This window comes from Clupea harengus, chromosome 6 (assembly GCF_900700415.2).
Source record: "Clupea harengus chromosome 6, Ch_v2.0.2, whole genome shotgun sequence".
NCBI classification, from domain to species: domain Eukaryota; kingdom Metazoa; phylum Chordata; class Actinopteri; order Clupeiformes; family Clupeidae; genus Clupea; species Clupea harengus.
The window spans coordinates 3788561-3803398 of NC_045157.1; the positions used below are offsets into that span (position 1 = coordinate 3788561).

Consider the following 14838-nt stretch of genomic DNA (forward strand, 5'->3'; position numbering starts at 1 on the left):
TTACTGTACTGTACTTTAGATTATCACCATCCTCCTAGCTAGCTAGCTAGCTAGATACCTCGCCAGAGATGGAATACAGAATAATAATAATCTTTGTAGGTAGCTAGCTTGAAATATTATATACAGATCTTACCCAGCGGTGAAAGAACATGACTAGTCTACAAGTAATTGACAATAAAGCTACTTTGACTTTTGACTTTGAGTTTGTGCTGGTGGCATTTAATGAAGAGGTCGTGGGGTTTCTCATTTTTTAAATGAGACCTGAATGCTTTAGCTTCGATTATTGTTGTGTCCCCTTCGTTGTTGATCTTAATGTTTTGGATATATCCTTCCACTGCATATTGCAGTCCATTTTGCCTTGTTCTGGAGGATATCGCGGAGATATTACTCCAAAAAGAATCACTGACACTGACAGACAGTGTTGTGCATGTTGTGCATGAACGAGTTCCAAAGACGTAGCAACATAAGTGCTGATACTGATCATGATTCTGTACTGTCCCAGAGAGCAATCTTTGTTTGCATTTGAAAGAGTCTGCTGTTCCTGGCGAATCTTTGATGAAACGCCACAGTTGGTTCAATGTTTCAAGATAGCTGGTAGTGAGTAAAGGAACTCGGGAAGGCGGCTTAGAAAGAATCTGTTTATTCCAACAAAGTTTTAGCCTCGGAATTTCTAACTCACAGCAACAAGTTACAAGTTAGCGGTTATCTTCCACTGTCTTTGCCGCCCTCTTATGAATGGTAACATAATTATGTGTGGAGTTTGCATGTTCTCCACGTGTTCACAAGGGGTTTCCTCCACTAAGAACCCCAACAGAAAAACATGCAAAAAGAACAGAACACTCTCCTGTCCGTCCTGACCAAGACAGACGGTTCACTTGGTCCCCGGGCGCTGAAAAGCTGCCCACTGCTCCTGGGGTCCTGGAGGAAGGACAGTCCGGGATGGGTTAAAGGCAGAGATTACATTCACAGTGACCTGAGGCCTGCGTGTGTGTGTGTGTCCTGTGTCTTCTCCATAACCACGTGTGTGTCGCTTGTGCAATAAAAAAACTGACGTGAGTCAGCCTTGTTTGTTTGTTTGTTAAAAAAAAAAATGTATCCCTTATAGGACTACATAATTAACATACTAAAAAATGGCATAAACGATTACCTTCAGGTCTGGGGAGGAAGTTCTGTGTTAGGTGTAAAGAATAAGGAGAGGGGGTGGGTATGTCCTAGTTCAAGGTGTGAGGTAGGGGCATGTAAGGAAAGGGGTATAGGGGTGTGTGAATGCCAGGCAGGTGGGGGTCTAGCTTGACCATGGCAATCAAAATGCTAATATGCCTGGCTCCAAACATCTTGTTGTGGCTGTAGACAAAAGCCAACAATTAAGTCTAATGTTATCTGAGACTACATGAGGGGATCCATTTATATGGCTTGTACGTGAAACCTACCAATATCTAAACATGGCTGTAATTTGTGGCACTTTCACATAATGGCTTACATCTAAATACATGTGGAAAGATTTCATGCAGAGTGAATTATGTAATGACATGACATTTGGTGATGGTGGTGGGGGGGGGGTCATCTTTTTAATCAGGGTGTACACCAAACCTAGACAGTATAATATCATTCAAAATGAGTTGACCGCCCCAGACTGTTACTTTGTGTTAAAGTGTTAAATAGTCATTTGTAAACATAGTAATGGTTTCAGGGTGTTACAGTGTAAACAGAAATAAACAACAACATGATTAATTGCACTGAGATAGGATAAGGCCACTTTTGGATACTGAAGGCCTTACATAGGCATTTAGAGCACGTTTGGGACTGAAAATGTCTTTTCATTATCCACCATTATAAAGTTACAACAAAGTGAGATAAAATCGCATACATAAAAAGACACAAAAAAACACCAAGGCTTGTGAATGAGATTGGACCTGATCAGGCAGTAAGAACATTACAATCCTGTGTGATAAATATGTAAAATAACACAGACTTGCATTGCTACCAATTCTAGCAAGCTAAGAAAAGGATACATGAAATGGCCTACTTACATGAGATAGGGACATAAGACACTAGCAGACACGAACAGACTCACAGACATTAGACACAGAGTAACAGGTCAAAGAAAGATGGTGGCCCTTTGGATGGCGTGAGAGTCTGTGGTATTGACAGATCCACTCCAGCACTGCAGCAGAACAGGCCCAGTGCAAATGAAGTAGTGCGCGTTGCCTTTGAGCGTGAAACTACGTGTCTAAATCACAGCGTACCAGTCAGTAGGACGCAACACAAGTCACAGCGCACTGCGTGTGAAAATGCTCCATCGATCCCGAGTTGTCAACGGAACGCATCGGTCTAGAAGTTGAGATTGTTTGAGGTGAAGGTGCAGCTGTCGGTGGCGCTGTCCATGCAGAGAGGAGAGCTGGAGAGAAAGTCATCCTGGCCACTACCCCAGGCTCTCGACTGGTACCGCAGACCAGGGTCGGGGGGTGCAGAAGGGGCGGTGGGAGCACCACGATCACCTCCTCCTCCTCCATCAGGAGCCTGTAAGGGGACAGAGAGATCAGGCCCTATTTACCTTTTTTGCAGTGCCTTGAGAACATACTTAAAATGAACACTTTCTCATATAAGATCACACTTGGTGTCTGCAGATTTTATCACTCAAAAAAAGTTAATGATTTATTCTTATGATGCTTGTTTTGTGCCCAGACAACAGTACACACCTCAGGAGGAGCAGTGGGAGCTGCTGAACTGTACGGACTGGGAACACACTCAGGGACGCTGGGAACCCACTCAGGGACGCTGGGAACACACTCAGGGACGCTTGGAACCCACTCAGGGACGCTGGGCTGAAAAGACAATATAAACTCAATCACCCCGGGAAGAAACAAATAGATACATAGAAAGAGAGATCTACAAACAAACAAAGGTAAGCGTTACTCCACTGTCAAGACACGGCAGCAAAAAGACGGAAAGCGAGAATGTGAAATGGGGAGGTTGCCTCTGAACACAGAGCCCTATAATGTGCTCACATATCAGTTTATACTCTCTCTCCTCTCTCGTGTAATCTAGCTCCATAACACTATTAGCAAGGTGATACACGGGCACCTGTAAATGTAATAGATAGAATGACTGAACGGAAAGCTATATTAAAGAGAGGTCTAGAGACCACTGTACTAGGGGACATGAATTTTCATGTTAATGTGTCATTTATGAGCTTACTACAGACGAGAGTACAAACCTCCACGGGGACCACTATGCTGTGTGGCCTTGACGCTGGGTCAGGAAAGTAAGGCTGAAATCACAAAACACATTCAATCAGGAGCAAACCAACACACATGATCTATAAATATGAAAGGTAAACATTATTCCACTGTCGAGACATAAATGAACTGAACCTGAGGCTAAATGAACTGAGAGAGTATGACATAGGGCGGTAGTCTTGTGGATGCAGATGATTATACACGTCTACAGACATCTGGATGAGTCTTTGGCTTCTAAAGCAATTTGTCGGTCAGATTCAGGCAGGCTGTGATACATGATGCCTTCATGAAAAATCAGATTTCGCCTTCAAATTATGCCTCCCTGGAATTTTGATACATGAATGTATGGGACAGAGACTCCTGAAAAACATCACCATCCGGGCTAGCTCAGGAAGCTGCCACCAGGTGACGCCTCAAAACAGTATTTTTGGGGTTTTATTAGGGTGACTGCCTACGTGCGCCCTAATCAAGCCTTGTTTATTATACATACAGTATGTGGACATATTTGGACCTCCTCAACTGAAAACATTTGCCAGTCACTTTGGATTTGAAAAATATAATGAAAATATAAAAAAATTAAAACTGAATTGAATTGAATTTACCAAAAGAACAAATATTAATGTAAATCTCAGTGAAATGACTGATTTGTAGCAATGTGGTTGATGATGCTGATGATGATGAGAAGGTTGAAGACAGAGACAGATTGGTCATAAATGTGAGCAGCAGATCCGAAGAGACGTGTGTGTGTGTGTGTGTGTGTGTGTGTTTGTTTGTTGTGTGTGTGTGTGTGTGTGTGTGCTGATGGCTGGACTAGAGATCCAAAGAGATGTGTGTATGTGTGTGCGTGTGCGCTGATGACTTACAGGTGGACTGTTCTCCCAGGGGTTGGGGGGGTACGCCATGGAGGCCGTTAGTTCATTGGTGTCACCTGAAGAGGGAGCCTGTGAGCAAGGAGAGACAAACAGGGTTTCAATAGTGTTCTTTTACCCAGGAAGCAGTTGTTTATGTGTGCACGTTTTGCCTCTGGTGAATCATCAAGAATATTGCGTCCTGGATGCTACACACACTGACCCACTGACACAAACTGACACACTGACACACTGTACACACTGTACACACACTGACCCACTGACACAAACTGGCACACTGACACACTGTACACATTGCACACACACTGACACACTGACCCACTGTACACACTGTACACACACTCACCCACTGTACACACACTGACCCACTGTACACACACTGACACACTGTACACACACTGACACACTGTACACACACTCACCCACTGTACACATACACTGACCCACACACTGACCCACTGTACACACACTGACACACTGTACACACACTGACACACTGACACACTGTACACACACTGACACACTGTACACACACTGACACAGGGAGTCACAGCTAATTGAATTTGATTTTCATGAAGTTGGGAAGAAGAGCATAAAGATTGTGTAGGCTGTGGTATAGTCTGTGGCGAATGTGAAATATAGTGTGACACATTTGAAAAGTATAGGCCAAGGGGTCTCTCACAGATGATGGAGGTTGCAAGGGGTCGCCGGGTCCAGACATCTCACTGGGATCCTGTTACAAAATGGAAACTTGGTAAGAAAAAAACAGGAACATAGCTGTCTTTTCTGTATTGTGTTGCATATTGTTTAACCTGTAAAGCCTTAATGGATTGTGCTGTGTAGAGGACAAATTCCCTAATGGCAATTTAGTTCACTCATTCATTAATTAATTCAGTCATTTGAATCCTCAACCTTGGTCCTACTTGTAACTGTGAATCAACTCTACTCTAAGTATGACCCTACCCTTCTGTTGTGGAGTGACAGTGAGCTATGAGGATGCTGCAGAGGAATAAATGCCACAACATTTTCTGATGCTGTCAAAACACAAAGGCCCTACATTAACTCAAAAGAACTGAACTTCGTTCAGGCTGTCGGCCAAGGATCCGTATTTCCATGGGATGGGTATTAAAACCGGGAGTGAGTACTTCATTTTTGTTTAATGTATGCATTTGTAATTTGCTGCGGTATGTGGTGTACTCAATAGCACTGATAAGAAGTCTTTATAATTATTTACATGTGTAAAAATTAATTTGATAGTCTGCATCTTGTTTTTGCACTCAGAGCACATCACCCCAAACTCTAGGTTTAGCTAGCTTGTTAGCTATCCAGTGACATTCGCATATTTTACACAACGGGTGTGATCACTTGTCGGAATTACATTGTCACTTCCGGTTTTAATACCGATCCCACATCTATCCTTGGCCGACAGATGTTGCAGAGGACCCTAACCCTAAGACTTTCCCCTTCTGAATCTACCCCAAAAGTTGGCCAACGTAGATACGCTTACATGGACGTGGGCGAGTTGCTCGGTGTCTGGAGAAGCAGCGGCGGACTCAGTCTTGTCACCGTCGTCATCACTACAGCACTTGCAACAGCACCAGCAACAGCACAGCAGTCCTGCCAGCACGCCCGCAGATATGCCAAGGGGAGTGGCTAAACTCTTAAGATCAAACTCTTAAGAGAGATTGAAGGAGAGAGACAAATGTTGACACGCAGAAAGAGATTAAAGTCGAATTAATGAATACATTATACAACAATAAAAACAGGTCATGGCATACGACTGACCAGGGTCTCTCTCCAGATACAGTGAGATGGCCAGATGTCCATTCTTGTCATGGATCTCGTATCGTCCTGCGTCACTTGGCTGCGCTTTGCTGATGCTGAAAGTTGACTTTTGGAGCGTTGACTTTTGGAGTGTGATACGATTTCCAAAAATGTCGAAGCCCTCATCAGTCTCCATGCCGTCTCGGAAGAGCACATGCTCACCCCCGAAAGCCGTAAAGTAAGTGACTACAGCCTCCCGTGCAGAGATATTAACATCAGTTCTCCAGTGATCTCTGACGTCGTCATCAGCCACGTGAGCATGTATTTGGAGTTCTGAAGTTGCAGGGAGAAAAACAAACAAGACAGAAGGGAAACATATCTTGGTTACAAAATACTGTAAATAAGTGAGAAACACTTTATTTATATTGGCACTTTTCATGCGAAGAATGCAGCTCAAAGTGCTTTAATACATAATACAAAATTGAAATCGTATTTAATAGACCACACAATCAAAGGGGCATAAAACAGGTAAGATCACCGAAGAAGAAGAAGACAACAATTTTGAAATATTTTTTAAATGTCCACTGAGCTCACCTCTTTAATAGCCTACTTTTTGACAGTGTGTCCACAGTTTAGGTGTGTAAGTAGTCTCCAGATTGTGAACTCGCTCATCATGAGGTGCTGATCATGAAGTCATGTCTGTCTCCCACCAGACTACCGCTACACTAAAGCCTCTCATAGGAGTGGTAAAGGAGTCCCAGATATACCTACCGTGTTTCTAGAACACACACTGCAGATGGAGCCGCATGGGACATGAGTAGCCATAGTGATGCCACTAAAGGGACATGTCCTTTCCGGCTACAATGCACTTAGAAGATGTTTTTTCCGACACAATCGAAAATGGTAGCCACTGTTGTGTTATAACCATGAAAGAGAAATGCAAGGGCTTCTCTTTTCCAACACTTTTTTGAGGCAACATTTAATAATCATACTCAGAATAATCCAACTAAAGAAGACTAAATGAAACTGCAACCAGGCTACAACAGACAAATCAGCAACTGCAATTGTTAGCTAGTAGTGGTTGAAATGCACTCTGGGAAGTGTAGGAAATCATAAACAAATGTGAAATTGAGGTGGAAATGCTTGAAAAAGGGAGGCGCTAAAATGTACTCTTCAAAGCAAAACAATTCCTGTATCTCATTAAACATGTCAAACGGCATATAGTATATGTGGCATAGTTTTCCTCTAATCAATGAAGACAAGTGATGGCACAAATATTTCAATCATATTTGTGATATTCGCAAATCAGTCCTATTTGTGAATCTCAAGGTTTTTGAAAGTTATCTCAACTCATATAAACCAGAAGTAGAAGTTACTTACAGAGAAATATGGCAACACCTTGTCTTCTTTTACTATTCTGGCAATCATCTGTCCCATATTCTCAGCACGCGCTTCATTGGTCTTACCTTCAACAGAGACCACAGTGCTGGAGATCTGGCCACCACTCTCCCTGAGTAAAGTGTAGCGCCCCTGATCCGCTTGGGTCATCCTCTGTGCTGTCCAGCGGCCGTCCTTAACCGCGCCCCTTGCTTCCTCGTCCCCCCCTCTGTGTATCCGTCTCCACAGGACGGAGTGTTGGTCTGAGAGGTGAGGGGTGAACTCCAACACAGACGCGTCCGCCGGCACATTTAAGGCCAACTCCTCACCGTACACCACATTTTGACGAACACTGCAGTCTGATATATATATATATATATGCATAGATAGATAGATAGATAGATAGACAGACAGAGACAGATAGATAGATAGATAGATAGATAGTTAGATAGATAGACAGAGATAGATAGATAGACAGATAGATAGATAGATAGATAGATAGATAGATAGATAGATAGACAGATAGATAGATAGACAGATAGATAGATAGATAGATAGACAGATAGATAGATAGATAGATAGACAGAGGTAGAGAGTACAAAGGGAGCAAAGCTAAGTATGTAAAATATCTCAATGTACAAAACATTGATACCCTTTCAGAGATGACATTCCACAACATACTCACCTTTCAGAATTAGTCTGATGTAATTCAGTTCAAAATCGACCGATGGAGCCTTCCAATAATACTTCCCTTCATGCGTTTTCATGACCTCGGGTAAATAAGGTACAGTGCCATTGAGCCGAAACTGGGGGTCTATAATCTGGGGGGAAAAAACATAATCAATTTACAGCAAACTTCCTGCTTGTTGGTTTGGACTGTATGTATTATTGGATGTACTGATCCTTGGTCCATAGGTCCATATGGGTGTTACCTCCTTGGTAGTGGCAACCTTCCTCTCAACCCCGTTCTTGTAGAACATCAAGTCTGCTCCGCTTATCTTATATGTCAGTGTAAAACTGAATGGCATCCCAGGACATATCCTCTTTGGCTTCGGCCCTAAGCCATAAGAGCCGTCTATAAGAGAGAGAGAGAGGAGAAAGGGAGACAGGTGTAACTGTCATGCATGACCTTAGATTACATACCATAAAAGCAACAAAAATACATATTGTGGTAAGACTATTTATTATGCCAAGTAAAGTATCATGGTACATCTCTATAACAGCTCTTGATTCTGTAATCACTAATTAATTCACCAACTATCCCGTTTTCTCCATCTTTTTGTTCCATTATAGTTATAAATAGTTCTTGATTGGTTATCCAATTTGTGGTGTCTTTTGTGACAAAATCAGGAGACTAGGGACAGCCACTGGTTCCTTACCCGCTGAGGCCATTCCTGCAGAGTAAAGCAGATTTATAGGTTACTGTAAGAACCTGTAACACAGTAGTGTAGCCAGCAATACAATGACCGTCCTACAGGCCAATTACACGGTTATAGCCAGTGTGCTACTCACCGAATAGAACACCCAAGGCGGAAAACAAGCGGTACATCATCTGCAAATAACCAGAAAAGATAGAGACTTTAAAAAAGTCTTTAAAGCAACATTGTGAAAGTAGTCTATGCTTTGTAGGTAGCTTTGTAAAATAGAAAATTTTCGATTTTGCTTGATTTTGTGGCTTTGTTTTAACTCTAATGCATTAGTATGAGTATTAGTTAGGCCTATGCATAATAATTTGGTCATAGAAAGGGAAGGACCTGCCATATTTATAAATGAATGAATGAATAAATAAATGTCCACTTCCATGCATTTAGACAGAAATAAATGAATAAATGTATTAATTAACGCACAATTGTCAATCAATAGTTACTTATAATTTACATTTATGTATGTATTTATTTCTGTATTCATTTATTTATTAATTCATTCATTCATTTATTTATTTATTCATTCATTCGTGCATTTATTTATTCATTCATTCATTGTTCCCAATATGATAATGAGAGGAGGCCAATAGGCGTGGAGGCCAATAGACGTTCAGACATTTTGCAATCAATCCAGAGCCTAATTCAATCTAGCTAACTAGTGCAAGCACTTCCGCATTTTTCCGTAAGATCTGCATATAATATTTCAAGCTACCTAATAACCTATAAAGATTCTTTATTATTGTTATTTATTCAGTCTAGGGCGAGAGACTGTGGAGAGGTATCTAGCTAGCTAGGTTGGTGACAATCTAGAGAACAGTACAGTAACGTAGCAGTGTGGAGCAAGATAGCTGCTAGTGACGTTATTGTTCAAGGGATGTGTGTGCGTGTTGCTGAAAGTATTTCACAGTCACTATAGCGATAACTTCCTTGTAAAATGATGATCCTGATGTAATGCTATGGCTTTGTATCAGATCGCCAGGTTATTGCTCTCAGGTTGTGCCTTATGCATACCTTGGGATACTCAGGAGTAGGTTGCCCATTCACAAAATGCTACAAAGATTTAAATAAAAAAAGTTCATAATGGCCTTTTGGGACGTTTTGTTCAACATTGATACAGTATGTCAAGCTCCTGGCAACTAGCTGGCGTTTGATATCGCTAGCTAGGATAGCTCAATGCGCAATTTTACAGACTGTAACATTAGCATTTTGACGGTAACATTAACATTTTGATTTTAACATTAACACATTTGTTGTAGAGACTAGTTATGTACTTCTGATGGTAATAATACTAGTTGCCATGAACCATAACTGTTTGGGGATGTTCTCAACTAGATAGTTAGTCATCATACCTAGCGATAGCGCAGTTCGCCAGATAGATATCTCCCACACTGTTTAATCCACAGCTGGCGCCTTTCCTCCTGTGTTTTGGGCTTTGGAAATGCGAGAAAAAAACGACGTGTCCCTCTAATCTCGCAGGGTACCTTGTGTCAGATCTACAAGTCCCGTAGGCACACTGTTTCACCATGCTTCCATGACAGCAAGGTAAGGCTAACCTAATCGAATACAACGCGTTGAAAACGATTAGCCAATGGTGTGTCAAATACCGTCTACCTATTTTTGATTGACACATCTAATTAACATATTGAGATGAAGAAATACAGGAATGAATGAATGAATGAATGAATGAATGAATGAATAAATAAATAAATAAATAAATGAATGAATGAATGAATGAATGAATGAATAAATAAATGAATGAATACAGAAATAAATGAATGAATACAGAAATAACTGAATAAATAAATAAATACAGAAATAAATACATACATAAATGTAAATTATAAGTAACTATTGATTGACAATTGTGCATTAATTGTATTACATTGTATAACATGTATTCATTTATTTCTGTCTAAATGCATGGATGTGGACATTTATTTATTCATTCATTCATTTGTAAATATGGCAGGTTTGTATGGAGGACCAAACCTGCCATATTTATAAATGAATGAATGAATAAATAAATGTCCACATCCATGCATTTAGACAGAAATAAATGAATACATGTATTAATTAATGCACAATTGTCAATCAATAGTTACGTATAATTTACATTTATGTACGTATTTATTTCTGTATTCATTTATTTATTCATTAATTCATTTATTTCTGTATTCATTCATTTATTTCTGTATTCATTCATTTATTTATTCAGTCATTCATTCATTTATTTATTCATTCATTTATTTCTGTATTCATTCATTCATTCAACGTTAACGTTAAAATCAAAATGTTAATGTTACCGTCAAAATGTTAATGTTACAGTCTGTAAAATTGCGCGCTGAGCTATCCTAGCTAGCGATAGCAAACGCCAGCTAGTTGCCAGGAGCTTGACATACTGTATCAATGTTGAACAAAAAGTCCCAGGCCATTATGAACTTATTTTATTTAAATCTTTGTAGCATTTTGTGAATGAGCAACCTACTCCTGAGTATCCCAAGGTATGCATAAGGCACAACCTGAGAGCAATAACCTGGCGATCTGATACAAAGCCATAGCATTACATCAGTATCATCATTTTACAAGCAAGTTATCGCTATAGTGACTGTGAAATACTTTCAGCAACATGCACACACATCCCTTGAACAATAACCTTACTAGCAGCTATCTTGCTCCACACTGCTACGTTACTGTACTGTTCTCTAGATTGTCACCAACCTAGCTAGCTAGATAGATACCTCTCCACAGTCTCTCGCCCGAGACTGAATAAATAACAATAATAAAGAATCTTTATAGGTTATTAGCTAGCTTGAAATATTATATGCAGATCTTACGGGAAAATGCAGAAGTGCTTGCACTAGTTAGCTAGATTGAATCTAAGGCTCTGGATTGATTGCAAAATGTCTGAACGTCAGTTTCCACGCCTACTGGCCTCCTCTCATTATCATATTGGGAACAATGAATGAATGAATAAATAAATAAATGCACGAATGAATGAATGAATGAATGAATAAATAAATAAATACATGAATGAATGAATGAATACATAAATGAATACAGAAATAAATACATACATAAATGTAAATTATAAGTAACTGTTGATTGACAATTGTGCGTTAATTAATACATTTATTCATTTATTTCTGTCTAAATGCATGGATGTGGACATTTATTTATTCATTCATTCATTTATAAATATGGCAGGTTTGGTCCTCCATAGGTTTGGTCCTCCATACCTGGCTGGCAGCAACGTGGGTGGGTTTTAAATGCGATAAAAACACAATCCGGGCTTGTCTCCTCGCCGAATTGAACAGCTAACCGAGCAACAACTGTCTGGCATTTTACTACCTAAGTCAGACACTGTTAAAGCGGAGATATTAAATGATCTTGAATGAAAGGTGGTCGGTTCCTGTAAAAATTCCAGTGATAGACAGCTGCGGGATGTTTTTCTTGCTCACCAACTGGCATTCTGACGTCCCGTGAAAACTATGAATATCAAGACCTGCGAACGTTGGGGTGGCCCATTCAAATCAACGGAACTTTTTGGAACACTCTGAAGAGCTGTATAATAAAGTAGTTTATACTCACGGTCAGTTTTGTTTGGAGTATACACACAATTCAAGTGCACTTCAGACGTGTGTTATGTGCATGGAGTCCATGCTGAAAAAGGTTGTTATCTTTCTTGAGAAAATCGTTTTAATATCGCCCTGACCACACGCAGTCACTTGAGCAACGTCGCTATACTAGTTATATTCACCATCTCGGCTGCTAACTATGCTTAATCCAGCCTTTAGCCTCCCCAAACCTCCCCCTTACCACAGCACACTAGCTGCTCCCTTAGCGAACTGGGGTGTCTCCTTAGCGGAAACCGGAACATTGCAGAGCAGAGATATTACACTCCTCCCATTTGGTTGAGGGGACGGACGGGGGATGCATGGTTGTTCCAACATGGTGAGATCCACATAGGGATAGGTGACAACCAGTGGTGTATAAAGTACCCAAAAGCCATACTTGAGTAAAAGTAAAGATACCTTACTGGAAAATGACTCAAGTAAAAGTAAAAGTAACCTTTTAGAATACTACTTGAGTAAAAGTCTTAAAGTATCTGATCTTTACTGTACTTAAGTATCAAAAGTAATTTTCTGATATTAAATGTACTTAAGTATTGAAAGTAAAAGTACAAGTAAATGCTGTTAATAAAAAAGCAAAGGGTCAGAATTGTGAGAATTATAAAGTTGATTCCGACTAAAATGAGCATACTTATAAAATGGGCCTTATTTGAACACAATTTTAACACAATAGGCAATACTAAAGCAGCACATTGTAACATTTTGTGAATGGGCAACCTACTCCTGAGTATCCCAAGGTATGCATAAGGCACAACCTGAGAGCAATGACCTGGCGATCTGATACAAAGCCATAGCATTACATCAGTATCATCATTTTACAAGGAAGTTATCGCTACAGTGACTGAAATACTTTCAGCAACACGCACACACATCCCTTGAACAATAACGTTACTAGCAGCTATCTTGCTCCACACTGCTACGTTACTGTACTGTTCTCTAGATTGTCACCAACCTAGCTAGCTAGATAGATACCTCTCCACAGTCTCTCGCCCGAGACTGAATAAATAACAATAATAAAGAATCTTTATAGGTTATTAGCTAGCTTGAAATATTATATGCAGATCTTACGGGAAAATGCAGAAGTGCTTGCACTAGTTAGCTAGATTGAATCTAAGGCTCTGGATTGATTGCAAAATGTCTGAACGTCAGTTTCCACGCCTACTGGCCTCCTCTCATTATCATATTGGGAACAATGAATGAATGAATGAATGAATAAATAAATAAATAAATGCACGAATGAATGAATGAATGAATGAATAAATAAATAAATACATGAATGAATGAATGAATACATAAATGAATACAGAAATAAATACATACATAAATGTAAATTATAAGTAACTGTTGATTGACAATTGTGCGTTAATTAATACATTTATTCATTTATTTCTGTCTAAATGCATGGATGTGGACATTTATTTATTCATTCATTCATTTATAAATATGGCAGGTTTGGTCCTCCATAGGTTTGGTCCTCCATACCTGGCTGGCAGCAACGTGGGTGGGTTTTAAATGCGATAAAAACACAATCCGGGCTTGTCTCCTCGCCGAATTGAACAGCTAACCGAGCAACAACTGTCTGGCATTTTACTACCTAAGTCAGACACTGTTAAAGCGGAGATATTAAATGATCTTGAATGAAAGGTGGTCGGTTCCTGTAAAAATTCCAGTGATAGACAGCTGCGGGATGTTTTTCTTGCTCACCAACTGGCATTCTGACGTCCCGTGAAAACTATGAATATCAAGACCTGCGAACGTTGGGGTGGCCCATTCAAATCAACGGAACTTTTTGGAACACTCTGAAGAGCTGTATAATAAAGTAGTTTATACTCACGGTCAGTTTTGTTTGGAGTATACACACAATTCAAGTGCACTTCAGACGTGTGTTATGTGCATGGAGTCCATGCTGAAAAAGGTTGTTATCTTTCTTGAGAAAATCGTTTTAATATCGCCCTGACCACACGCAGTCACTTGAGCAACGTCGCTATACTAGTTATATTCACCATCTCGGCTGCTAACTATGCTTAATCCAGCCTTTAACCTCTCCAAACCTCCCCCCTTACCACAGCACACTAGCTGCTCCCTTAGCGAACTGGGGTGTCTCCTTAGCGGAAACCGGAACATTGCAGAGCAGAGATATTACACTCCTCCCATTTGGTTGAGGGGACGGACGGGGGATGCATGGTTGTTCCAACATGGTGAGATCCACATAGGGATAGGTGACAACCAGTGGTGTATAAAGTACCCAAAAGCCATACTTGAGTAAAAGTAAAGATACCTTACTGGAAAATGACTCAAGTAAAAGTAAAAGTAACCTTTTAGAATACTACTTGAGTAAAAGTCTTAAAGTATCTGATCTTTACTGTACTTAAGTATCAAAAGTAATTTTCTGATATTAAATGTACTTAAGTATTGAAAGTAAAAGTACAAGTAAATGCTGTTAATAAAAAAGCAAAGGGTCAGAATTGTGAGAATTATAAAGTTGATTCCGACTAAAATGAGCATACTTATAAAATGGGCCTTATTTGAACACAAT

At 40.0% G+C, this 14838-nt stretch overlaps 1 protein-coding gene across 4 annotated transcripts; it reads right to left on the reverse strand.

Annotated features, from left to right (window-relative positions):
* Positions 1-624: 624 nt before the first annotated feature.
* LOC105888946 lies at positions 625-14519 on the reverse strand. Of its 4 annotated transcripts, XM_042707991.1 has the most exons (14): positions 12262-12643; positions 11910-12175; positions 8762-8801; positions 8629-8643; positions 8182-8324; positions 7935-8070; positions 7339-7608; positions 5894-6205; positions 5616-5782; positions 4791-4841; positions 4103-4180; positions 3218-3271; positions 2700-2825; positions 625-2520 (listed from the first exon to the last, which is right to left on the reverse strand). In XM_042707991.1, the coding sequence occupies exons 3-14, from the start codon at positions 8799-8801 to the stop codon at positions 2332-2334; spliced, it is 1581 nt and encodes a 526-aa protein (XP_042563925.1). In that variant the 5' UTR covers positions 11910-12175; positions 12262-12643; the 3' UTR covers positions 625-2331. The 4 variants fall into 4 exon arrangements, with proteins under 4 accessions (XP_042563925.1, XP_031424643.1, XP_031424642.1 ...); XM_031568783.2 differs by lacking the exons at positions 11910-12175; positions 12262-12643 and adding an exon at positions 14137-14519; XM_031568782.2 differs by lacking the exon at positions 11910-12175.
* Positions 14520-14838: the final 319 nt, after the last annotated feature.

Coding starts and splice junctions, on each gene's coding strand:
- LOC105888946 (XM_031568783.2), bottom strand. CDS start 8,801: ATGATGTACCGCTTGTTTTCCGCCTTGGGTGTTCTATTCG. Junction 8,071..8,181: donor AGGTTGCCACTACCAAGGAG/GTAACACCCATA, acceptor TTTTCCCCCCAG/ATTATAGACCCCCAGTTTCG. Junction 7,609..7,934: donor CATCAGACTAATTCTGAAAG/GTGAGTATGTTG, acceptor TATATATATCAG/ACTGCAGTGTTCGTCAAAAT.